This window comes from Orbicella franksi, chromosome 2 (genome assembly GCF_964199315.1).
Source record: "Orbicella franksi chromosome 2, jaOrbFran1.1, whole genome shotgun sequence".
In the NCBI taxonomy this organism is placed as follows: Eukaryota; Metazoa; Cnidaria; class Anthozoa; order Scleractinia; family Merulinidae; genus Orbicella; species Orbicella franksi.
The window spans coordinates 30,397,207-30,424,504 of NC_138146.1; the positions used below are offsets into that span (position 1 = coordinate 30,397,207).

At 38.5% G+C, this 27,298-nt stretch overlaps 3 protein-coding genes across 4 annotated transcripts; all 3 read left to right on the forward strand.

The window, feature by feature from the left end:
• The first annotated feature begins 656 nt into the window (after positions 1-656).
• Positions 657-4,874, forward strand: LOC145479254 (uncharacterized). Of its 2 annotated transcripts, none has more exons than XM_081457569.1 (4): positions 657-692; positions 3,257-3,335; positions 4,164-4,279; positions 4,399-4,874. In XM_081457569.1, exons 1-4 carry the CDS (start codon positions 657-659, stop codon positions 4,651-4,653), a joined length of 486 nt encoding a protein of 161 aa, XP_081313695.1. In that variant the 3' UTR covers positions 4,654-4,874. The 2 variants fall into 2 exon arrangements, with proteins under 2 accessions (XP_081313695.1, XP_081313694.1); XM_081457568.1 differs by lacking the exon at positions 657-692 and adding an exon at positions 2,401-2,477.
• A 3,519-nt stretch (positions 4,875-8,393) lies between these two features.
• On the forward strand, positions 8,394-12,529 carry LOC145479255 (uncharacterized). The gene is made up of 4 exons (XM_081457570.1): positions 8,394-8,717; positions 9,938-10,016; positions 10,230-10,345; positions 11,023-12,529. Exons 1-4 carry the CDS (start codon positions 8,682-8,684, stop codon positions 11,260-11,262), a joined length of 471 nt encoding a protein of 156 aa, XP_081313696.1. The 5' UTR covers positions 8,394-8,681; the 3' UTR covers positions 11,263-12,529.
• Positions 12,530-20,114: 7,585 nt separating this feature from the next.
• Positions 20,115-27,274, forward strand: LOC145479224 (synaptotagmin-7-like). Its single transcript, XM_081457528.1, has 4 exons — positions 20,115-20,397; positions 21,101-21,879; positions 24,304-24,418; positions 26,202-27,274. Exons 1-4 carry the CDS (start codon positions 20,352-20,354, stop codon positions 26,507-26,509), a joined length of 1,248 nt encoding a protein of 415 aa, XP_081313654.1. The 5' UTR covers positions 20,115-20,351; the 3' UTR covers positions 26,510-27,274.
• The last annotated feature ends 24 nt before the right edge of the window (positions 27,275-27,298 follow it).

Genomic DNA, 27,298 nt, shown 5'->3' on the forward strand with positions numbered 1-27,298 from the left:
TCCAAACCCTGACGGTTTCGAGCCTTTGACTTTTGACTTTTGTTAAGATCTTTTGGGTATTTTGACTTTTGCCTTCATTTTCATTGGGTATCATTTGTTTGCCTCCGCAAGCGAATCTTTCATTGTCAAGTTTAGAAACCAGACTCAGCTGACTGTGGCGTGTTTTTAACCAGGCAATAGGATCCTTTGTTTTCCTTCATCGTGCATTGTGAGAACTTTGTAGTCAATCACAAGTAAAACATGTTTTAGTGCCCAAGTTGTGGTCGCGATGTTATAAAAGAATTGGTTCATGCTTTTAGCTGTGCATATTTCGTGTTATGAATGCACTTGGGAAGTTTGGAGAGCACTCAAGAAGCAAGAATTGTTCTCGGCTGCGCCTCGAGCAACTTTTACGCTTCTCTCGTGCTCTCCAAACTTCCCGCGTGTATTCATAACTCGATATACGAATGCTAAGTAGTCTCCTACGCACATCCGGGATACTTCCTTCCTCTGCTCAACAATTGGCGATGATATCATTAATCATCCCTATTACGTCACAATCATGTGATAACGGACGAGATTGCGATAAAAAGCTGATCAATGCTTGGGTCAGCAAGAAATATCATGCCTTGTAGCATAACTATTTCACTGAGGGATTGTCATTTTGATGTCCAACCATGGTCTTTGAACAATGCATAGCGTGTAATGTGTTGGTAAGTTCTTATGAATTGAGTGTTCTTAAGGTGAAATGAAGTCTCCCTAACGCCATTTTAATGACCAATTAATGAATTATTGGTCATGATTCATGAGAATGTCTTGAAAGGAAATTTTTGTTTGCTTGATCGATTCTGCCTGAAAGATTTGCTTATTGAGTGAATCATATAACTCAGTGTCGTGTACAAAGAAAAAAGGCCCCTCAATCAGACTGTAATATGATATTCTAAACTACTCTTCTTCTACATCTGGGTACACTGACGCACTCTCGCGGTCTACTATGTTTGTCTTCAAGCTTATATTTGCAACACGCTGATATTTTTAGTGTATCGATCACAAAGGCGCAAGCATTCTTAGTTTCTCGTCACGATCTGTTGAACACTTCATAACACACGCCTTGTCACGCCTCCTTTTGTGTGCTGATAAACTTCAGGATGGATTAAATTCCAAGTAAACGAGAAGGTTCATTCTGCGGTTATAGTAAACACATTAAGGGATAACCGCAAGTTAACGAACAAAATGAAAAGAAAAAGAAGTGCCAAATAACGCAACAATAGGCGGCGTCATGCTATTCCATTTGGTCCCGGATTTAGTGTTGTCGAGCTGGAAGCAGAATGTCAAGGGCTAAATGACCGGAAACAAATGGGATTTTTGTCTTTTAAAAATAGATCGGAAGTCTGAAATTTTGAATTTTTCTAAAAGCTGTTACTTAATAGTTTATTCCTTTGGAGTAGCTGGAGGTGACTTTACGACTGTTAGTATCAGAGAAATTCAAGAATAGGGATATCTCTTCCCGTGTCCTTGTTCCTTAACGAAATTGCGAGAGAAGAATACCCCTGAAATGTCCAAGTTTGGGTTACACCATGAAACTTTGTCAACTACTTATCATTTGAAAAATCACTAAACAAAATAAACTCAATTGTCCTTTTAGGAAAAAAGGATCTAATGTAAATCATATTGAAACCAATGCTTTGTGCTATAAAGCTAGGTTTTTTTTATAGTGTACCATGTTTGTCGTTTTTTGAGATGCTTAAATTTGTTTTACGATTTAGAAATTTTGGTTTTGAACAAACAAACTAACTCGTGATTTTCTTGGTAAGAATGGAAACAGACTTGCTTCGTGTTTTAACAACAAAGAGTAAAATGCTAACAATAAGGATCACCGGAGAAACAAGTCAACGCTTCAAAAGTTTGTTTTATTTGCAAAATTTCTTTGACAATGGCACCTGTAAAGCCGACAACTCTAGGCTACAAAAATAACTGGCTTTCGTATTTGTATTGGTTCCAGCCTGTATTAAAAATAAGGTAATTTAAGCGATTAGAAATTCAGGAGGCAAGAAAGTTAAGCTATTCACCACCCAAAAACCGGTGCTGAAGTTCGCTGAAATCAGTTTTGCCCAGGAAGGAGTTGCTTGTACTCCTAGCCAAGGTGAAGTGTTAAATCTTCTCTGATCCCTCTTCTACGAATAAAAACTAAACGAAATTATCAATATCGAAAGTGCTAGAGGCCTTCCACGAACAAAAGCGGCCAAACCCATCGATTGAGAAGGGTTTGGAGTATGCCTTTTGCCGAACAGCTAACAAACACCTCCACACCTGTCTCGTTTCAAATCTATTCAAGTTAAGCAGTGACGTCATTCAGCACAGAGGTAAACTGGCTTGTGGCATATTATTAATGCGTGTGAAGTGAATCAGTGAGTCGCTGAAGCCAAGGAATACTCTCCTAAAGGTTCACTTGCCTACAAACAATGGTCGTTCAACAGTGTTTGGCCTGTAATTCAGTGGTAAGACAAATTCAAATTGCTGTTCAGAGCTTATCTTGGTCAAAACCGCTTTCCGCAGCTGTAGACTAAATATTCAAATTCGACGTAGTTTGCTAATTTTCATATTGTCTTCCAACGTGACAAATCTCTTCTCTTTCGCACAGCGTCATCACTAAGTTCTTGTGAAAATCTTCTTTACAGTTTCTTTAAGAGGTTTTCTTTACCAGAAGAAGCTTATCTCAGACAGTTTTGGACACAAACATTTCAATCGTCCTCATCTAGTTACGAGAAGCGTAGGTGGAAGTATCTAGACGGTCCGCCCTTCCTGGCGACGACAAACGCGAGCGCGTGCTTCAATGTAAGGGGCTACACAAGTCGCATGCACTAGGCTAGCGATTCTTTCACTTACAGGATAGCCTTGTGGTCAAATTAAACCTTGGAATAAAAGTCTGAAATAGTACAGAAACACACAAGAAATTTTACGAAGCCGTACAGAAGAGCTGATGGTCACAATTTGGGAACAGATTGAGACAAAATGAATTCTGAGTTCCGGACGATGAAAATTGTCATGCAATCGTAGGCAGCGAAAAAGACTAAAAGCTCGGGCTACATATGTGAAGCTTGAAACACAAAAATGGTTGTAAAACCTTTATCTTCTTTTAATATGTTAAAATTGAGCAGCTCTTCTTTGCATTAAAGGTGTAACTCACGGTCAGATGACATTTGATTGAGTGATCTGTCTTACCAGCGTTTTTGTAAGTGATTGATATTCTTTCAATGAGTGCATTTTGTTTCCTTAGAAGACTGACTCGGGTACAACATGTGTATGTGGTCACGTGTTCGAGAACTCGAAACAGATTGGCGGAAAGAGGTTTTCAGGTAAGGCTAAAACCTTGTTACTTCACACAGGACCAGAAGAAAGAAAAAAGATGGATCTTAGCTTCAATTTTTGAAAATATAAAAGAAACTAACCACACTTCGTGGAAGTTACTTTTCCATAGCTTTTTTTTTTATCGCAAAGGCCTTTTCAACCCTTTTACACAACATAATAAACACCGCCACGTGATAATTGAGCTAAAGGCAGGCAGTTTCATCTTGAGGCTTGAACTGACTGAGTTAGAAGTACATCTTCAACGCAGTATATATACAACATTAGCGACCTTCAGATCGGACGGAGTACGAGATTTGAGGTCGGCTTTTCAAGCGTTGTTCATAAACGTTCCACCAACACCTGTCGTTAGCGTCAGTCCCCCTTATCACTGGTCAGCAACAGGGAGAAGTGAAGACTCTCTTAACATAACTGAATTGAAATTGGAAAGTTCTCTTCGTTGTCCATCTCCTATGCGTTCGCAGCTATTTGAGCTCAATGCAAACGTGTAACTTTCAATTCCAAAAGTTTATACGGCATAAATTAAATGGGGTTTACACACTCGTCACAAACTTAAAGCATCATAGAACGGCATATTGTGGGAGAAAGGATCAAAGCTGAGTACTAAGAGCTAAGCTAAGATTCTTTTCATTCTATCAGCTGGTGTTCTCGCGCGATTTTCCCAGCTGAAGTCCACGTTACGACACAAGATAATATAGTTTGTGTTTCTTTGAATTTCGGGCTGGTCGCCTTAAGCATTGCACTATCATGTTATTGATATAGTTTTCCTCATATTTCCGTTATTTATTTATTTATTTATTTATTTATTTACTTTACAGAGTATCGAGCTGAACTGTATTCTCGTTTGGAAAAGAGGAGAATGAGGAAACTTACGCGGGAAAACAGAAAAGCAGGAAGCGACAAACAACGATCACAACCACTAAAAGAACGCAAGGTAATAAAAAAAGAAGAGACATAGAAAGGTACATAGAATGGAAAAAATGTTGAACAAATTTAGCTGCTAGGAAGGATTGACCTGTAATTGTAATCATTTCAGTGTAATTTAACTTCCAGACCAATACTACAAATGAAACTTGCGTGATTCGCTCATCCTTCAAACCCAGGACTCACACGGCATCTGCGAGATCAAAAGCATTCAACCGCAAGATAAAAACCAAAACATTTTCACGGCCAGCGGCAGACACTGTACCAAGCAAGACTGCCGTGCCGCCAGAACTAGTGTCCAGGCTTCCAGGTGCTCTACAGGAAATAAACCGAAGATTGACAGGACAGAACTTGATGTGGTGGACGACACACTGGTTACAGTAAAGAAGCATCTCTAGGCCTTTGTACATTTTGAATATTGAGTATTTTAACTTGGTTCTGAACTTCAGCTCTGTATCGTACAAAGAGCGTCGATAGAGCCTCGAAATGCCACCATTAGCATTCATTCAGTGTCTTCATCAGTTCAGAATCGTTGATTACTCAGTTACATTGGCGGTGTATTTTAAATTAGTGTAAAGGGTTTATGGATGTATATATTTTTCTAAGTCAACACAGAATATATAATGTTATCTTTCCTCTAAAATCATAAATGCCAAGGATTTTTAACTTATGAGAAACGGAGGGTTGTTCCTCTAAAACAAAAAGGTTGTTTTCTTTCTCTATCTTTTGAAATGCTAAGCATTTTCCTTTATCTATGAACTTGACCTTGTTAGAAGGTTTATCAACCTGTAACCGAAGATAAAAAAAATATTCACATGTCGTACGTGTTAATGTATTTGACAAACTGTAAATAAATTTTTGTTTCCTTCCAAAATATCAGTAAAAACCACAATAAACGCACCAGAGCTGGCTGCGTGTGACCACACTTACAGGAAGTCGGATAGCCTGCATAGCAAGCGTTCCCGCACAAAGAGCTTTTCCGCATTCTGACCGCGCGTAAATTGGAGCGAGAGGAAAAATTCGACGAAGCAGGCGTCGAAAGAGCCTCGAAATGCCTAACGCGCGGCCAGAATGCGGAAAAGCTCTTCGCTTGCTAGGCAGGCTAGAAGCCGGAATGTACGAGTGTTACCGCAATTTTCTAAAATATGGAAAACAAATTTGGAAATACAGTTAACGATAAAGATTAACGAAAAAACTGAGCAACGACGTTTCGGTGTCATCCTGGCACCATTTTCAAGTTAAAAAATATTTGTGCGAAAAGTAAATTAATTTATACCAATGGTAGAGGTGCGAAATTGAATAAATTAAGATTAAGATAGCTGTTCAATGTTCATGTTCATTCCGTCATCTTTACAAGCGCATTGAGGAACACCGATTTACCGCCATCGGAAAACACCTTCAAAATGAACACCGAGTTGATACAGTTGGTGACCTGACTAACAACTTTAAGATCCTAAAGAAATGTCAGGGAAAGTTCGATTGCTTGATCCACGAAATGTTGTGGATTCGCAAGAAGAAACCGAGCCTTAACACACAGTCAGACTCCATTCGCGCAAAAGTATTTGTTTAGGCTTTGAACAGACACTGAACTCATTACCAGTGTTTGACACCTCATTGGAATGAACATGAACATTGAACAGCTATCTTAATCTTAATTTATTCAATTTCGCACCTCTACCATTGGTATAAATTAATTTACTTTTCGCACAAATATTTTTTAACTTGAAAATGGTGCCAGGATGACACCGAACGGTCGTTGCTCAGTTTTTTCGTTAATCTTTATCGTTAAATGGAAAACAAAATGGAGAAAAAAATTTCCTTATCTCGTATCAGGTTACATAAGCCGGTTCTCAGTAGACAAATGCTGAGATCGGCATTTTTGAAGCTAAAAAGGCAAACATGAGTTCGCGAAGGTCTAGACTGGCCGTGAAACTTTAAATTTACTGCCGAGAAAAGTAAAATGGTAAATACTGCGGGTGAACTGGCCATTTCAGACTTTTCTCCGGCTAGGCTGGGTTTTTCCCTCTCCTTCACGAGTTTCCCGACACGGTACGATGTATTTCATTCCCGAGTTCTGCTAAATAAAAAACAATCTGTATGCAGCGTTTGCTGCGAGACCACATTGGACTCTGAGTCTGAAATCCTTGACACCGGTGAAGAGAGAGCGACTGTACCGCACATAGAGAAAAAAAGATTCATAATCATGATCGTTAAATTACAATAATAAAACAAATTAATTGGTATGTCAGGCAGTTGTTTCTTGCCGGAATAACGTAAGTATAAAACCATGAACAACCTCGGTCGGTCTAAACCCTGATCGTGACAATAAGTCGAAAACATTCGGTTTAATGATAACTATTCTTTCCTATTTTCTAGCCTTAGTATATCATTTTACTTCTTTTAGCGAATATTATGTCAATTATTAAAAGTGAACGGTGAATTTCATTGGCACTGCGCTTTATCCCGCATCGATCTTATCCTGAAACTGTGATGTACCACCCCTGCAGGTACTTTTACATTTTCTGGGAAGAGGATTTGAAACTGTTGTCTCACATGTCCTACATCTTCTCGTAAGGTTAAAACATTTTTTTCTTGCGTGGGTTTTATTTTGCGTGGATAGCCGTGATTTTGTTGTTACTGCGGGATTCAATTCTTACAGTTAAACTTAAAGTAAATCCCTGCTATTCCCAACAAATTTGTGTAACTTGAAACTAGCAAAAACAAAAACTTCCACTGTATAATACTTAGTGAATTTCTCAAAACTTCAGGCATGACAGATAACTTTGACTTTGAGACCTTGAATTAAGCAGCAAAGATGCTTTGTTATTGATCTCCCACATTAACTGTTCCTCCTCATGTATGTGGTGAACATGATAAATTGTTTCCTAAAACTGATAATATGAAGCCATTTAGAGGTCATAAATAAAGCTACAGTGAATGTTGATACCGTGCATACACAATTGTATTAAAGCGGATGTAAAATGATAAACATATCCGACCGGCAATGAGGGTGTACTGGTTAATAAGGAAATAGGACAAAGAGCTATTCAGACAAATGTACTGTTTCCATATACGTTTTACATGTGAATATCTTACGATGAAAAGTACTAGTCAAAGTTACAATTTATTTTTAAGGATCCGCATAAAAACCAAGGCCTTAGGCGTCGCATGGCGCGAAAAAGACAGAAGATTAATAAAACTGAAGCAACAGTGCCTCTTTAATCAAGGATGGCCGCTGGTGACCATTTAGAACTAGTCATCAAGAACAGAGCTTCCTTGAATCCGCTCAGTGAATACAAATGTATTCCATCATGTGCCGCGGATACTGAATATCCTGTCAAAATGAAAACACCACCTTTTGATAAAGCACTTTCACCCACACCGAATCGTTTGGGTTGATAAGGCTGGATCCATGCATCATCATTACCCAGAACCTTTGAAATATTTAAAATAGACTGCAAATGTAAAATGAAGCTTAGCGAAAGAAACAAAAAATGAGCTGATTTAAGGGGCAAAATCGCTCACAGTGCATATTCAGTCTAGATGAGGGAAACTCTGAATCGAAAGTGATAATTGTAGCTGAAATAAATAACGCACCACGTCATCGGTCACCATCATTAAAACCATGTGAACCGGTGTCGTAATGCCCTGCTGTTCGTGAATTCGGTTTCATCAGCAGAGTGATTCGCGATTACTTCAGACTAGGGCCAGGCGCTAAATTGAAATATTACCTTAATATTGACGAAAATACAATATTACCAAGATTTAGAACAGTCAACAAGGTTGAGCCTGCTCTGACGAGTATTTACGGGTAGAATTACTAGGAATCAATACACATCAGTGTAAACGAACTCAGCTTGGAGTAGCACGTCGGTCATCAGCTCTACTCTAATACGCCGGGGCGTATGTAATTATCTGGTTTGTTCACTGATTATATTTTTGAGACGCTTACTTGACTGCAATATGTGACTGATATAGATAAAGACCAAAACCCTGGTCATATTGCAAGACTCATCCGAGAGAAACAAGTTGAGTCAAAACAAGAAAAACCAGTTTGTAATGAAGGTTCGTTACGTGGGTGAAGTAAATCGACTCGATGATAAAACAAAAGGTGCACCCCAATTTTCAGGCCAACATTTATCTCATTTTCTAACCATTTGTTACAAATAGTTAATTCGGGATTTTCGCTTTCTTGTGCAGAAAATATCAACAGTTTTTGAAAATGAAATGATCGCTCAGCAGTTTTCATTTTAGAACACAGAACGGCGGCGTTTTCAAGTATTTGAAACGTGACGTCACACATCACCAACGCAAAACCAGCTTGTGGTTTATTATGTCAAGTTGCGCAAAGATCATTCCATTTTAGGCTCGGCAGTTACCGTAACAAGAGCAGCACAACCCAGAGATTCAACATGGTTCTTCAACAGTGTCTCGCTTGCAATGCGGTGGTAAGCTTTTAAGGAAATAAGTTAAATTCGGTTACAAAATAACATCAATAATTCTACCAGACTTGCTTGACTCGCTGATATTCAAATTTGCCTTCGGTCGTTAATTTTCATATTCTCAACGGCCCTGTTCCGTCACACAACAGACTACAACGCGCCACTTAAATTAATCGCAATTTTTGCTACTTCAACGATGATTTCCCTCCAGGAAAGCGTGAGTTAACTAACAGTTTTTAATTAGTAGTTTCTAGGCTCGATTTGATAAATTCCCGTCGATTTTTGAGCGCGTGTCAGCGAACGTTGGCGGCTACAGCGAGGCGGCCCTCTCCAAACACTAAACCAGTGACTCAGCAGTGTGTTCTACCACTCAGTCACTGATCACAATCAGGTTAACGATTTTAACATTAAACGACAAATTTATTTTCTCAAAAACAATTGTTGTAAGAGATGATTCGTTTACCAGTTCTGTTCACCCGGTATTAAACACTTTCTTACTCGCTCTTTTCGGTTCGAAGAGTTCCCGTTCAAGTGTGGGCGTAACGCGAGACAAAACAGATTATAGTTTACTGAAAATTATTTTCGCTCTGTGTCCACGATAACGAGCAAATTATACATCTTTAAGCGAAGAATTCACATTGAATTTCCTTGCTTTTCATCTGATGTTGCTCTAGAATAAAGCAGTCTGCTTTTCTTTGTTAACTGTACATTCCCACCCTCAAATGATGCGCGTGGATTTTCGAATGGACTTGACCCTTTTCGATGAAGCGTGCCCGAGTTCGAACAAAACAAATACCCTCCTCTGTCTTGGTTTGATTGCCCTTCCTCGACATTTAATACCTGTAGATTTTTAAGGTTAAATTTTCGTAGATTTATTTCTGCGTGGATAATTCCCAACTGGAGTCGCTTACTGCAACGAGTGTGAAACAAACAGGTATGCAGTAACATGATGCATTACCATACGCCCCAGTATCGAAGAAAAATCTGCCCATAGATGGCAAACATCTACAACTATGCAGAATAATCCACAAGAACATCGGAAACAGCCGAAATCACTTCATATTTCTCTTAATTTGCTTAATTAAAACATTCTTGGTATAAATTTGTTCAAAGGCAAATCAAGGAGTTAAAAAATTCTGCTCGTAATTTCATGTCATGTGAACTTTTGAAACACGGAAGTTGTGAACGTTTGCACGAATATTGACATCCTCGCCCCCTATCCTCAGATAACAGAATCGTGCAGGTCGTGCGTCTGTGGTCACGTGTTTGAAGACGCCAAAGAGATTGGTGGGAAAAGATTTTCAGGTAGGCTTCCTTGTGAATCTGGTAAAACCAGTTCCTGTATGTCATAATTTGAGCAGGTTACACGAATTGTTTTATACACTATCGGGCAACACTTAATTTACACGGAGTTGAATGTAAATTTGGCTTTTAGATCAGTCATCGATTAAGGTGTTTAGGCTATCTTGGCCATTTTTCAAATCACTGTGCATACAATTAATACTGTTGTATCTACAGAATACCGTGCTGAGCTGTACACCCGTCTGGAGAACAGAAGAATAAAGCAATTGGTACGAAGAAATAGAAACGCGAACGAAAAGGAGTCGGGGCGGCAGCCACTTAAAGAACGTAAGGTATATATCACGGATTCTACTCTAAAAGCTGAAAAAAAAAGTGGAGGACATCCGAACTTCTCTTACACTTTCACTCAGTGTTGGGAGAGTAATTAGACGGTTCGTATAATGCTGAGAAAACGCAGAAGCAGTAAACGGAAAAACTGCAATTAGAACAGACACACTTTCAACTCCAAAGCCCGAATTTCGTTAACCTGATATTCTCTTGAATGAATGGACACGGCTGTGCTTGCATTATTTTACAGACGCTAGTTTGCAGCAATCATGTCACAAAAACAAAATGACCGCTGGTCAAACCATGACAGACTTTATCAAAAGTCCTTCGCGTTTGTAAGTAACCCTGGAGTGACGGTCGATTTGTGCTCCTCTATCACGCACCCAGCGTGTTTGAGTGTCACGTACATTTTGCTCGTTCCGAGTTCAACTTTCGTAACCTGGGTCACAGTCGTCCTTCCCGAAATAGAAAATCGGAGAGACCCATGACACAGGGTCGACTTGCGCAGCTCCACTTGTGGGAAAGTCTAAAGCCCTGGAAAGATCGCGGTACATTTTTCTTTTGCCAACCAACCAAAAACGAAAGCTAGTTCCTAAATGAAACCAACCAATAGCGCTTGTTTCTATTTTCTTCGTTATCCGTCAACTTGGTTTTAATGTGCTTCGCTTTGTTTTTACTATAGGCCAACGCGGTGATATCCGGTGACACCACTTCGATATTGAAACCCAAGACTCACTCATTTAAGCCGAAAACGTGTCATCGAAGAATAAAAGGCAAACGATTTCCAGGCCCAGTAAACCAATCAGCAAGCACATCTACTGTGCCACCAGAACTAGTGTCCAGGCTTCCAAGTGCTCTACAGGAAATTAACCGAAGATTGACAGGACAGAACCTGGTGTGGTGGACGATGCAATTACAATAGATACAATGGTCAATACTGAGAGAAAACCAATGAAGAACTTAAACCAAGAGATAAACAACCGGTAAAAAAAGCACTGAATGCTGAAAGGAGTGATAAGGTCCTACATCGTCGTTTTAAACGAGATATACGAACTGCGGTGTCCGCGACGAAGAATCTGGTCTGCCTTCAAATGGAATAACTTCATGAGGACAAATTTGTTGACTATGCTTCATACGATAACGAACTGGATAACCGACTTCTCATATTGATGTTGGCCCGGTTGTTCAAAGCAAGTATAAGTTAATGCAAGATAAGCGTTATACTTTGAATTCAGTTTATAAAAATTATCTCTTTTGCCACGTCTCACCACCAATTTTTGTAGTTTAAAAATTATACGAGTGAAACACGGCTGAATTGGTGTCAATCAGCTTTCAATCGAAACTATTTATTTACCCCGGCCGTATATAAAGAGGCAAATGATATTCACAGTATTAATATGTCATGCCTTTGATCCCTTGAAGGGACAAACTTGACGAAACCGAGTTTCAGTCCAAAATATACTCGAATCAAAAAGAATGTTTGCGACAGTGAATACTGGACCCCAATGAATCCCTGTTATGTTGTCTTTGTTAATTGCAAGCGTGGTAAGATGTTATAGTGTGGACTGTAAATAAAAAAAGTAAAATATATGACGAGTAATTAAAGCTATACACTTGTATACAATGGTTTTGGTTGATTACTGTAACGTAGTCGAGACAACGTCCCGTGGAAAACAATAGGAACCTTACGGAAAACACGACGGCAACGGCAACGGCAACGAGGACGTCACCAAACGAAAGGTTTAATGAGAAAAACAATGGCTGTGCACGTGCATTATAATTCTTGGTACATTTCATTGCCGTCCTCGGCAAATCAACAATTAACGTGAAATGACCAATTTCCAAGTTTTTTGACAGCGGGACCCACTACGGCTAATTTTTCGCATTTCTATTCGTGGAACTGAACGCATTCGTAGCATATTCAGCAGGGGCAAGTTTCGCATTCGTAACATATCTAGCAGGGGCAAGTTTTACAACCGACAAACACACTGAATAGATCTATGTAAACGCAAAAATTCCAAAGTAAGATGGCAACACACTTTTTAACAGCCGTCGTCCCTGCCGTCGCCGTCGTATATGCGTAAGGTCCCTATTGCAACAGACGGTCTTACTGCAAAGATTTATTCACAAAACTCAAGTTTGCCAGTTCGAGGTTACTCCTGGACATGCCTGTATAAATACTGCTTATAGCTGAATAAATAAATAATTTTAAATTAAGTCCAAATTTTTCAAATTCGTCGTTTGTAATCCGTGTTAATCTACTCAATCCTTAACCATCCTTTTTCTTTTATGTCATATTAGTATCTCTTTGTTTTGTTTTGTTTTTTTCCATCTTTTAGTAAACTACTATTTCCAATTAGTAGAATTCTACTAGTATGCTAATGCAAATGCTGTAATCTGATTGGCTGAACCATTGAACACTATCAGCCATTAGTGTGCAATGGCTGGAGGTCGTCTAGGAAAGGGCGACGTTTTTTTCGTTTTTCCAAAGTTTTGGAGGAAAATTTTGATGCAAATGGATAATTAAATTCCTGAGAAGTCTAAACGAAGAACTTTTACGGTTTCCTGACTTTTAAAAAAGTTGAAATTATTGAAAAAACTGAGGCGCGTGCGCACACAACTTCAATTTTAAATGACAATTCGAGCGATCAATCCAAGCGATCTTTTTCAGGCGCAAAGTTTAATAATACCTCAAGAAATAACTGGAAATCATTATTTGAAATAAATTTTAGTAAAAATTCTGCTAAAACAATTAGATTATTCGCTCTCGATTTCTATGAGGTGATAGTTGATGAGGCCGAAATCTCGAGCTCATAATCTAATTGACAATTAGCACAACAGTGCTAAATATAGCCCTAATCAGAGATGAAAGCTGAAAGCTAAAACCCGCATAATACAATAGAATAAATCATTTTGGTAATTTGACCACTCGGTCATGCAGTTTGTAATATGGAGCACGGAGGAGATGGACGTGGCTAGGTAACGTCTTTAGAATGGATCATCATATACATCCTCGAATTGCTCTCACATGGGTACCAGAAGGCAGAGGGAATCGGGGTCCACCGCGAGAGACATGAAGGAGGACAATGGAAATTAAGGTGGAAGTTAACCTAAAATTCTGTAAAAGAAATTCGAAGTTTTGTTTTCATCGGAATTTGAATCTTAAGGTATTGAAATTTTATTTTGAGAATTTCTGTTACAGTAAGTTCAAAGCTCGTTTTCTCAAAACGAGTTTTCTTTTGCCTTTGAGAAAAAATATTTTGAGAAGGATTTGTCTAATTGAGCTGAAATTTTTGTTTTCTTTTCTCAAGTAAGCCCTGCAATTTCCCAGCAGGTGGCAGATTTAATTTAATCAGCCGGTGTCACGTTACAATAGGTATACAGTTCTAGGGTACAAAAGTATTTTTTTCATTAACTTTGGTCTTTGAGCTTTCTAAAAATGCAAACACTACTCTCCTCTGCCTCCCTTGTCGTGACGACAAGGGAGGCAGAGGAGAGAGAGCCTGGGAACGAGGTTAGGGAGAGAAATGTCATTGTTTACAACACCAACATGGCGCTATGACGTCATGTGAAACGGTTCGCTTTATCTCGGAGAAACCTAAATTCATGTAATCTCTATCTCTTTGTACATATTTTCTATACAAATGAAATCGATTCTATGACACTTAAATGTTTTTCAAATCAGATGTTTTATCAGATTAAATTTTCACGTTCATAAACTGATAAGTGGTTGTGATCGAGGGATCTTCATTTATCGAATATTGTACGTTTGCTGCCGGGTTGGATTTTGCCGATACTAGATATTCACTCACTTCACTCACTCCACTCACTCAATCATTACTTGATTCAGTATTTATAATCATTATAAATTGCTAAACTGTTGCGATAAATTGTTTGTTGTTGTTGTTGTTGTAAAAGTTGGTTATCGATCAATAATGGGGGTTTTCCTCCCTTTTTTCCATTTTTAGGTCCTGGTATTGCTAGATAACATAATATCCACTTTCTGATCATACAGCAGCTACCTCTGTTGGGCAGCAGTAGCGTAGCTTCCGTTTGCCTGTTTGTGACTTGTAAAAACTGATCTTGTGTTTTGTGACACATATATCGGCCATCACAAATTGCACTGAATAACTCCTTGTCACAGTTTGTGACTCCCAGCTGTCGTAATAACACATTGTCAGTGGCGGATCCAGACTTTGAGCTAAGGGGGTTGGGGAGGCCCTGTTTTGTTTGCTTGCCCTGCTGGCTTTTCTTCCTTCTGCGATTTTTTGTTTTTTCACCCAAAATTGCTGGTTTTCAGTGTCACGCAATTCAAAATAGCTCAAAATAAAAATCAAAACCGGTCAATAGATAAAGTCCAGAATCTGGGAAATGAAAGAAGGTAAATATGCAAAGACTCTCGCCAAAATTCTGGTCACAGCAATTTCTCTTATGCGAGATATGCGGAGAATTTTTTTACCCAAATTTATAGAGATTTGTATGGAGACGCCATGCTGGTGCCTATCCGTATGGTCACCAGCGGCGGCCGGAAACCAACAGAAACATCTGTCACTGAGTTTTGCGACAAAAACGTGAATTTATCCCTCGAGAAACTCTAAAACATTAAAATAATGTTTTTTCTGAGACATGAACTGTTCAGATAGCCAAGTTCCCCGAAATAAGACACGTTTTTAACCATCATGACAGCTCTCTAGGCCGTCACGTAAATGACGCGTCACGCAAAAGCTTAGAAATTCAAGCGTAGTGTATCACAAAACCAAAAACCCATTCGGAGCAAAAATTGTATGAATATTAGTTTTCAGCTGCTCTTATACATCATTAAAAAACTCAGGAAGATCAATATTTTTGTGGCTCGAATTTTAGTGACGTCATGTGAAAACCAGCTATAAGGGGGCGGGGCCCCCGAGCCCCTCCCCTAGATCCGCCACTGATTGTCACCGTGTTGTCGTGCGTCGTTAAAATGAGAATGAGCAGCAGCTATCTAGAAATTTGACTCAGTTTCTTTTCTCTTCAACAATGAGACAAAGATATTTAATGTAAGGTTATTACTCTAGTGCTAGCCACTTTCAGGCATTTCGCGCTTTGCATGATTTTGTCTTTCGAAATACCTTTTGAGAAAATTCTATACAGCAGCTTGCTTTCATTCAACTTTGTTGCCGTGTCAACACCATATGCTCCTTTGTAACGCGTGTGAGCAGCTAATCAAACGAATAACGTATACATATTGAAATGAAGATATTACGTTTTTTCAACTTTGGGAAGGCATTTGCCGTGGTTATTCGCTCATGGAAGAGATGTTGTAGTTAGGTGACTGAGAATCGAACTACATAGCAGCAATGAGACTTAATTTTACACGAGGCTCTAAATTAGGCATAGTCAACGCCCCGGCCAACTTTCCTGAGATGGAGGTCGCTGAGGGAAGGAATAGAACCGCCTCCCCATTCCCCACACATTCTTGAAACATATATCGGTTTTTATGGGCCGTAAAAAATAGCTACAATATAGACTAGTATTTTTCCTGTTTTTGTGTGAAAATCAAAATGAAGCATTGCTTTCTAAAAATATATTTAAAAGTGCACAAACACTTTTAAAATCGTTCTTTTTTTTTTTGAGTCTGCAGAACGCGACAATGTGTTTTTGCAAGTTACAACTTTTGACATTTTAAAATGCAACATATTACAATTTTCGATAGCTATGTTATGCCAGCTTGACAGATGTCTGCCGGTGAAAGAAAGAGTTCTTTTCATGTTAGCTTTTGGCAAACTCAAACGAGATAAACAGTTTTTGTAAACAAAAATCGTTTCTCTCACAGTTTAGGAACACTGTTTGTGACAATTTATCGCTTACGACACAGAAGAAACAGAGTAAGGCCATTATACGAGGAAAATAGAACGTAGTTTATTTTCCTTGTTTAAATTAAATGGCCCTAATGTATATTTATTCCGAATTTCTTGTTTAAATGGCCTTAATGTAAGCTCATAATGTCCAAAGTTCCTTCAGTAAGGAAACGAAACTCGGTATTAAAAGTGAACGGATTGACTCTTGACCAACCGAAGAGTCAACAATGTTATCTTTTTAACTGGAAGACCCGGCATAGCCTACATAGAATTCCATTCCAGCCCTCAAGGCCAACAGCCCTTTAAGCGAAAAACGCCACTGACCTTTTAAAGATTCCAGTGAATCACTCAAAGAGTTTCTGTACAAGGAAATAATGTATGCGCAACAATATCGGCAAACAGAGTTTCATTTTCATCAGTACAAAACTTCACTTTTCAAAAAAAAGAAGAAAACAGTTGTCATTGCGAAAGGTTTTAAGAAAGGCATTTGTATAAAATAAAATAAAATATGCCTGATTTGCGACACACGGCTATTGTCTGAACCAAAAGTAAAACAATTTGTTCAGCGAACGAAATATCAGGCCACGTGTTTTTCTGTTTTATGTTCAAGTTTGTCCTGTTGGCGCATCTATTCTATGTTATTTTGTCCTTTAATTTTTTTCTTGGACTTTTAAGTGAGAAGTTCAGGGTTTTATTAATAGTATTTCCCTGACCAGGTTTGTTACTGTTTCTGTAGTTTCGAGCTAACTAAACACACCAGGCCCACGCCATACATCATCAAGTGTCTTACCAATCTCGTTTCCAGGCTTGCTCCGTGTGGAGGCTGAACATGGCAACGTTTCCAAAGCAAAAAATCCTTTCCCCGGTCCTAGATGTTTTTGTTTTTTTTTTTACTTCCTTCTTCTACAGATTTGAAACAGTCTTGTTAAAACGAAAGTTAAGAAAAAGAAAATAGACAAAACCTTTGGAGCCAGGGTAGAATCTAGGGTGAGCTAATCGCAAAAAGATTACTTAAAGAGGTTTCAGCTCATGTTGGACCTAATCTGTAAAATGTCTTGAATAATTTCTTTTATTAAAAACTGGATCGTTGGATGATGCAATTCGAGAGTTTTCATTGGTTTAGCCATCATGGGTTATGAGCCATTATACCTTGCTCTTCTGAAATATGGTAAGCTTACGCGTGATTTTTTGGGGTGTTTTTATTTTTATTTTAGTCTAGTTGTCTATATTTGGGGACGTTTGTAGTAAAAGAATTATTCCACTCTCGCTTGTTGGCGATGTGAGACGATTATAGCCAACTCGGCGCTACACGTCTCGTTGGCTATCTACTATCTCATATCCAACAAGCGCGAGTGGAATAATTGTTAATAAGTCTTCATTTTGCCCTCAGTAACGTTGGCTTCATTTATTTTCATGACAAGGCATTATTTCAAGATTTTGACGGTGCGGTGCGTAGAAAGCAATTTTTAGAAATGAGCACCCTTGACTTTTTCTTTTTCTTTTCTTTGTCGGTGTTCTCAGCGTCTTCTCGTGGTATACCTAGGAATGTCCTACTTGTCACTTATATTTCATCGGTACACCGAGAAAATGCAAGTGGACTCGTGGCATATTCCATGATTCACCACGAGAAAGTGTTAAAGGCTTGGTTTCTGACCCAATAGACCATATTCGTGTTCCCGGTAATGGACTGGAACTAGTTTGTAATGGAGGCTCTTGCCAGGGATTATCATTAAAAAGAGAATAATGCCATTTGCCGTTGAAAAGACTCCCGCATTAGGCTCAGTTGCAAGCTAGTTCCAGTCCGGCAATACCTGGAATACGACTATGACCTATTCATTGCATCATGTTCATTTGAGCACGGTTTTGAAAACTTTTTCTACTTAATTTGCTGGAAAATTTCGTCAGCCGTGAAAGGTGATCACGTCATAAGTGGTACCCTGGGCGAGAAGCACTCCATGGCATGATGATACATCAACTTTTTGAATTTGTTACTTATTATAAAAAAGGTAAAATTTGCGTCAGGCCAGTGGCACATACAGCCGGAACGTATCCTGGTCTCTGAAACGTGAAGAGACCAGAGGTATTTCTTCTCTCCCCGGCCCCTGGATGGGATGCTAGTTCATCGCAGGGTTAACCCCGGCATTAAATTTACCGGTACCCAATTATACACCTGGGTGGAGAGAGGCACTGTGAGAGTTTAATGTCTTGCTCAAGAACACAACGCAAGACGGGGGAACAACGAAATGACCGCGACCAAGCCTCAAACGCGGAACGCTCGATCCGGAGTCCATCGCGCCTCCATTGCTTTTTATCATAACCACATTTATTTATCTACTTCTTTCCTTTACTCAGCTTTCATGAGAACCATATTGTAAAGTAGATACGATCCCGAGTCTGATTTAAGGTCCAGTTCCGTCAGCTTGAACTGGACTGCCACAGAGAGGAGCGTGGGTCTAGTAGCGAGCATTGAGCCGCTCATCCTTTACCTCATTTCCTTGGTTACAGCTAGACTTTCACAAGTGCATGTAACCCGAAAAGCCCATTAATATAATCTTATTATGGGGTCGCAATCCGTTTTTTGGAGATAATGCGATTTACAAGCATTAACTGACCCACCCGACTCATCTTAATGCCGCAAAAGTTGTGCATGATATTAAACAATTAGTTTATGAGCTCGAGATTTCTATCGCGTGATAGTTGACGAGGGCCGAGTCAACTACTGACACATAGAAATCGAGAGCGAATATTAAATCTAATTGTTTTAGTATAAATCTACTAGTCGTTCAAAACTTTATCCAAATCTCTTCACAGGCACTTCGAAAACGCAAGGAAGAGGCCGCCCGTTTGCTAAACAACCGTACACTGTTGACCTGCGCACTATCTTCAACAGAATAGATAGCGAGCAGCTTTGCCAATCAGAGAACGGCATCGTGACGAAACGCTGGTAGATTTAGATATTGTAACGCAAGAATCATCCAAAAAGAAAACTGAATGTGAAGCAATTTAGGTCTATTTGTTGGATCAATTTTCATTACTTGATCGTAAAAGAACGATGGTAGTATAAAAACAGCACAAAAATCGGGGGTTGATGATGGGCTGATATTTTAACCGACATCTGATCGCTGGGCGACATCTGACAAAGATACTCAACACACACTTTACACACCTTGATATCGGTATCGTTTTAGACGCTTAGCATACATTGGCAGAAGTCTGAAAAGCGGCAACAAATGTTGATGAAGTTGAAATATATATTGCTTCAGTTCATGTTCTGTGTTGTTTACGGTTTGAATGTTAATCAACAAACACAGCAGTTTTAAGATTATTTTGTTCCTGATCTCTCACGATCTTACAAACGTTACTGTGACTCAACTACGTCAGTAGCTCATGGACAACGTCAACTTTAAACGGGATAGATTCTTTGGTCAGTGATATTGTTTTTTCTGTTTGCTTTAAAAAACATTCCTGTGAGTGTTTTTAAACTACGCCCACGGGGTATAAAGAATACCCCACAGTACGAGTCAATAGAGCAATGTGTTCGTCTTCTTCCAATTGACTCTACTCTTACTAAATTCTAACGGTATTGTTTTGAAATTCATTCTCAGAAGTGTCTCGATTCTTTGTATAAATTGTATTAGTTCTTTTCACGGATCATTGATCGTGAGTAAGGCGGAATTTCAGAGTAACCTCTTGATCCCAATGCATGAATTATACATCAAAGCGTATATAATTTATCCCCTGACAACTATGAAGTTCATGCTTAAGCCAAAAAACAGATCGTCATTTACGAGTTGCTGAATAATAGACTGATAATGACGTTAAGAACACTGCGCGTAGATGCGCGGCGCTCTAACAGTAATTAACAACAATTCGTTCCCTCCAAATGTGGGTCCGTTGGCATCACAACATATGGACATGTAAATTTGGCGCGAATTTTCCGCTTTGGAGCCAAATTCTTTTTATCGTTCCTGCCAATCAAGCTTAAGTTGCCATGGGGAACAATGAGTTAATAATTATGCGTGGTGAAAAAGTGAAAAAACATTAAAAGTTCGTTCATAAGCACATCGCAACCGATAATTTAGTGGTCGCGCAACGGATCGGTCAGTTAAAAGTTGCAAGCACGCGTCGAATGTTGTAAAGAAATGAGAGAAATGGATCAAAATATTGCTCAAAGATGATTGCCTACAGTGTCCAACAATACACTTCTCAGGATAACACAGGCGAGTAATATTAGTTGGGCTTTGTATTCGATTTTCCCTAATAACACGAGGGCCGAGAACTTAACAAAGCAGGTTTTTGTTCTGTATCATCCGCAAGCAGTGATGATGATTCACTCATGGGCCTGACACGAAGATCGACGCCTAACCCCCTTGCTCCAGGGTTCTTAAATTAATTGTAAAATCCACAGTGTATTTTAAGATCGAAGGTTTGAACGGTGTGGCGGAATAGCCAACGGTTTGATGAATTGAGCTGTTTATGTTAAGCTTATCTCTAATGGAAAACTTGGAGATGAACACTTGATTAACTTCTGCCCTGCTGCACCCAAAAGCACAGAAATGAATCTCTTATTGCTGCAAAAAAAGCCGAGCGTGTGAAATGTAGTTCGTTTGGAAAATCGTTTGTTTCATTTCCACCGGAAGCAGTCAACCTTGAAGTGGCTTTGTGCGTTTAAATGGCTTTACTGTCGTTCTTTCTTCAAAGCTAACGAGCGATAAAGACAAAAAGAATTCTAATATTTTGACCGTTTTTAACAGATAATAACCACTACACCTTTAGGAAATTAACGTTTTTGGAAACATAATTTTTCGGTCAAATAAACAACAAATTCAAAATATAATTGTAAAAAGAAAATGTTTAGTTTGTGTTTTTCCATATCAAATAACCAACAACATAACGCTCTCTCTGTCACTTTCTATTCCACAGTTGTTTACGGCCCTAACATTGTAGCTGTTATTGCCAGCATTGTTTCTCTCGCAAGTATAGTAGTGTTGTGTAGCTGGTGTTACAAATGTTGGAAGGGGTCAGAAGACGACAAAGAAAGCACTGGAAGTGGTGATTACGATTCGTCCTCGGACTCTCAACTGTATGGCGTTCCCGGACACAAATACCGTGCATTTGCCAGATATTCATCGCTGTCAGACGTGTCACCGCCTGAAAAAAGGCTCGAATCACCCATACTCGGTCATCAGAAAAAATCTTTGAAATTTTCTCAGCCCCCTCCACAAGAGTACGACGTCCAAGCGCCCCAGCCCGATGTTTCCAATATCGTGATTCCTCCCGAACCACCCTTGATCGAAACGTCTTCTAAAGAGGACCTTGGAAAGCTTTACTTCTCAATTACCTACGATTCCCAAGAAATCGTTCTCTCGTTGAAAATTATTAAAGCTTCTGGACTACCCGCCAAAGATTTTAGCGGAACCAGCGACCCCTTTGTAAAAATTCTGCTTCTTCCAGACAAGAAACACAAAATGGAAACTCGAATCAAAAGGAAAAATCTAAACCCGACTTGGAACGAAGTTTTTAGATTCGAAGGATTCACACACAGCAAGTTATTGAGTCGAACGTTGTATCTTCAAGTACTGGACTACGATCGTTTTTCACGAAACGATCCGATTGGAGAAATCGAAATCCCACTCAGCGATATTGATTTGGGGCCCATGACTCTCACATTTTGCAAGGACCTACAGCCCTGTAAACGCCAGGTATGGTTTGTTGTAAACTTTTTTTTTTGGTTTACTAATTAAAAATTGTTGTTTCGTGCACCAAAATATTCCCTTATCTTGTAGCTCTTGAAGATGCTGGTTGTGGTGCCACGCAATATTTTGGCGTGGCTTCTTTAAAATGGAAAGTTATGAAAACATCTCAGTGGCGCCTCGCGTGAACGGCTTAATAAATTTTTCAGAAATGTTTTTTTTTTTTTTTTTTTTTTTTTGAACTTTTCTTGTGTTAAATCCTTTTAACTTGACAATACAATACTCTCGCGAGCAGGGTCCAAGAAACAATAATTATTATTGTGGCAGATGGATGTCTTATCAATAAATACCGTACTTACAGTAATAAAGTTCTATGAATACTAATATTCTGATATTCAAGGGATAGTAGACAACATGCCGAGCGCAGACTGCTGTATGATTAGAAAAGAAAAACTAGATGTCTGTAAAAAATATGACAGTAATAAAAAAAATAGCATCCCTTGAGAGAGTTTTTTTTCAAGACAAACCTTTTGGTGAAAAAAAAACAAATAAATAATTTAAAGAGTACAACTGCCCCCCTCTGTTACATGAACAACTTTAATTTATTCTTTTCAATTACAGTCTGATATCTGGTTTTTTTTTTTTTACTTTTAATTTTTTTTACTGTGTCTGTGATGTACATAAAGGACACTTTCAGAATTTAAGCTGATACCTTTGAATAGAAGCTAAGAGCATAATGAAATTTGATACTCTTTATCCCTTCGTAGAGAGCCTCTGAAATTTAAGGTTGTGTAAATTTTAAGATTGGAATACCTCTTAAGTTCAATGTATTTTTTTATTGTATTTCATGGTTTCTGAATATTTTTAGCTGAAGAAGAATGAGTAATCATAATAAATGCATTTAAAGATGGCACTAATAGAAACTTAATTCAGCATTGAATGTGGAAAGTGTTTTATTTTTGATCTCTTCACCTCAAAGTAATTATCATTCCTTTTTCATTATATAAGAATTAAAACCCTAGTAATGAAAAATTACATTTGATGTTTTGGAGGAACACTGAGGAAAATACATCAAATAGATTGTAATCAGTATTGGATAGAAATTAAATGCTCACAAATAAATAAAAATATTTTATTGCTAGATCTTACAGATGTTAAGTTCATCTGCATCCCACATTAAAAGCAGAATTACAGTTTGCCAATAAAATGTGGGATTCAAACTCCCACATTAGCTCTTTATCGACATTATCTGGCTATCAGTTGTCACTGGCCTGTTCAAGACATTTATTATAAGCTGGTTCCAGTTTTCCTACATCATGTTTCCTACTTGCTGATTATTCTGGAGACACTTAAAGGTCATAAGAGTCTTTTTGTTACATTGACTAACTTCAGTTTTTTTTGTTAAGAATTCATTGATGCATTTGCCTAAAGAGCAAAAAATGATTTCAAGCATTTTGATAACCTTTTTTCGATGTTTATGGAATAACGCAAAGCATGTCACATCGTCATAATGCAGTTCCTATCGGTTTTAAAATAATAGGAGATTCTGCCTTTTAAAATGTAAATCATCGACACGTAGGTATATTGTAAATTGACAACAAAAAACCAAAGTATTGATCTAAGGAGACAAATGGTTTGAGAAAGTTAAGAGTAACATTAACAAGGACACAGATGAATTTGTTAACAAAGAAATTTTATTTATACAAAAAATCCACTGAAGGGAAAGTGTTTTGTTTTTGTCATTTCACTCCTTTTAAGTGCCAATTCTGACTGTTTCCTCATAAAATCTTTATTTGCTTTATTGATGGAAGGAGCTAAGTACACAGAAAAGATAATTTAAAGTGATTAAGATTTAATTAAAATGTTTTAGGCTTGAGTTGGTTTCCTAGCAATTTGTGAAAACTCCCACAATATTGTCCTTTCTGGAGATTATGTCTGCTCTCCAAAATAAAATCACAAAAACTGATATCAGAAGAAAATGATTTAGGCAGAGCTTAATAACAATCACAAGTTGTTGCAAAGTGTATACAAATTCAAATTGTAGCAACTTAATAGAATGAAAGCAAACTTTTATCACTTGCATCACAAATAAAATGTATGTATGTATGTATATGTATGTAATGATGCGACATAATAAAAATTATTATATACAAAAGAGGCTTCACTGGATTTTAGTTATAAGCCCTGCTTTTAACACACAATTTAACTTATTCTCCTAAACAAATGCATACACGTTTCACAATACTGTTGAACACCTTCAGAAAAACAGACACCTATATCACAGACAAGTACACTTAATCCCAGAGAAAATAGAATTCATAAATCTCCACAGACACAGACACCTCCAGGATATGGACACCCAGTTCTGCCCCTTTGGTTTGACTGCAGTATTCCGGAAAAATTAATTTGACTGGATTATTCTCTGTTCAACAGGAACACTTGGGTGACCTCCTAATCTCGATGATGTACCAACCAACAAACAACAGAATTGTAGTAGTAGTCATGAAAGCCACAAAGCTAAAGAAGATGGATGTCATTGGATCTTGTGGTAAGAAAACAATATTAATCCTGGTAACTTATCCTTGAAGTGTACATTACTCTAAAATGCAGATATCATGTACATACAGGTTGGATCACTCCCTATCTTTATCTGTTTATTAGGTATGTGGTGCCAAAAGGTAGGGTTTTTCAGCCACCTTGGTCATACAGAGATTATAGGATATATCCATTGTGAGGTGAAAGGGGTATAACTTTTTGGGTCAGATCTGACGTGGGGTATTAAAAATTCCATATTTAGGTGGTTAATACATCAAGAAGTGGGCTGCGCAGTCTCCAAAAACATTTAGGCCACAATTTTGATATCCCCATCTCTGTTAAATTGTCTCAATTTTAATGCTCTTGAACTTCTGTCAATAGGAGAAGCTTTGCTGATGTCATTTTTCCTCACAATTTAACATACAACTTTGTGCAGAGAAGGCACCACGCTAGACAGGAATTGACAACAAACATTTTACGAGCTTGTGAAACCTAGTAATTGATGAAATTTTTGGCTCTTTGAGTGTAATATTCAAGGAAATATTGGCTTTCAAACACTGGAAAAAATTCTGAGAGGCAAAAGTGCTAATGAGCTCAGACATTCGTTCTAAAATTGTGAGTTTTTAACCCTGGGTCACACAAAAAGTATTCAATACATTAGGCTCAAATTCCTTGGGACAGTTAACTACTTGCTTCATGGCAGAAAAAAATGTTGGCCTGCAGTACTTTTAGGGAGATATTCAGTATTTTATGAAAGCTGGGGTGGGATGAGGGGGGTTAGGTAAGGTTAAGTCTGCATACAAGCCAAGTGGCCCATCAGGCTGGATCTTATCCCAGTTTCTGTAGCATGAAGTGACTAGGAGTATTTCTACTCCCCCCTGGATGGGATTCTTGTGCATCTCAGGGTTACCCCCAGCACTAAGTTCGCCAGTAACCATTTATACACCTGGGTGGAGAGTGGCACTGTGAGAGTAAAGTGTCTTGCCCAAGAACACAACACAATGTCCCCGTCCAGGGCTTGAACCCGGACTGCTCGATCCAGAGACGAGCGCACTAACAATGAGGCCACCACGCCTCTCACTGGGATGAGGGGGGTTGGAGTACCCTAATCCCCGGACTGAATAGTTAAAGTCTGCATGCGAGCCAAGTGGCCCATCAGGCCAGAACTTACCCCGGTTTCTGTAGCATGAAGCGACTAGGAGTATTTCTACTCCCCCCTGGATGGGATGCTAGTCCATCACAGGGTTACCCCCAGCATTAAGTTTGCCGTTACCCATTTATACACCTGGGTGGAGAGAGGCACTGTGAGAGTAAAGTGTCTTGCCCAAGAACACAACACAATGTTCCCGGCCAGGGCTCGAACCCAGACCGCTTGATCTGGAGACGAGTGCACTAACCATGAGGCCACCGCTGAATAGACTGTAGTGCATATTGGCGCGGAGTTGAGGTCAAGGTGGGAAAAAATACAGGCAATGTAAGAAAATGTCCACCTCAGCTTTTTTCTCGTGTTATTGTTTGTATACACTGAGTGTACAAGACTGTCCAAGCAACATCCCCTTTTAATCCTGAATTCTATTCTATTATTTTCTATGGAACATAAACCAAACCCATGTGATTCAGTTTACACTTCTAATAAATAAATAAATAATCTTTGGTATTTTAGACATGAAATAGGTAGGGCACAGGAATGGCATCCTTTTCTTACAATTTTTGAAACACTTCAAGTGGAAATTTAATATGGTTTTGCTTTACCTTTTTGGTGTTTCATAATAATTAACTTTTAATTAATTTTTTAGATCCATATGTCAAGATCTACTCTATGCATGGAGGAAAGAGACTAGACAAGAAGAAAACACCCATTAAGATGAGAACGAAGGAACCTGTGTGGAATGAATCCTTCATATTTTATGTCCCAGTTGACAAACTAAGAGACATAACATTTGTTTTCACTGTGATGGACTACGACCGTATCACACAAAATGAAATGATCGGTCAGGTTATCTTAGGATATCGCACTACTGGGAGTTCATTGCGACACTGGACTGAAATGATGGGCAACCCCAGGAAGCCTGTGGCCCAGTGGCATAGACTTCAACTTTACTAGACAAAAGCCAAAAAAGTATTAATTCTGTGGTGTAAAATATTATAATAATAATTCTACACTGCGTGTGTAATTTCACCTCCTACATCTTTCGTCAGATTTCATCCACACCCAGACAAAGAATGAGTAATATTTAACTTCTCATCAAGTTTCATGTTACCACAAAGATTTACACATCAACACTAAAGTAACTGTAGTAACATAATATTCTTCTGATAATTGAGAATATCCACATGCAGGGCAGTTGACAGATTACTAGTAACCTCGAACAGGGTTCATGCAAGCCATTTAATTTGATCTTTAAAATTTGAAGGCCTTGAAGGTATTTTATTCAAAGTGCATTTGTTTAAGTTTTGTTCTTAACATCTTTAACTTAACACTTATGGATTTCATGTAGACAAGAGTTTCAATAATGGACTGTTTAAGACCTCTGATAGTGCATTCATGTAGTTTAAGCCTTCAATGTTCTTCCCAAAAAAGTATGAACCTTGAGCCTTATGCATGTTCTCTACAGACCTGTTTATTGTTCTCTGATCATTGAAGTCCATCCTGGCCAAAGGTCATTTGTTGGTACAAGGGAGGTAATTCAAGGTAGGCAATTCCCAGTTAAAGAGTTTCTCACTGTACATGTAGGTGGAGATAGTACACCACAAACATTACAAGATGTATAAAAATTTAAAAAGTGGTATTTTCAATTATGATACTAATTTAAAAGACTTGAGTGCTCAGTGGTGAAATAAATTATATTGTTCATGGTTGTTCATTACAGTCATTGTGATTTATTTCCTTATG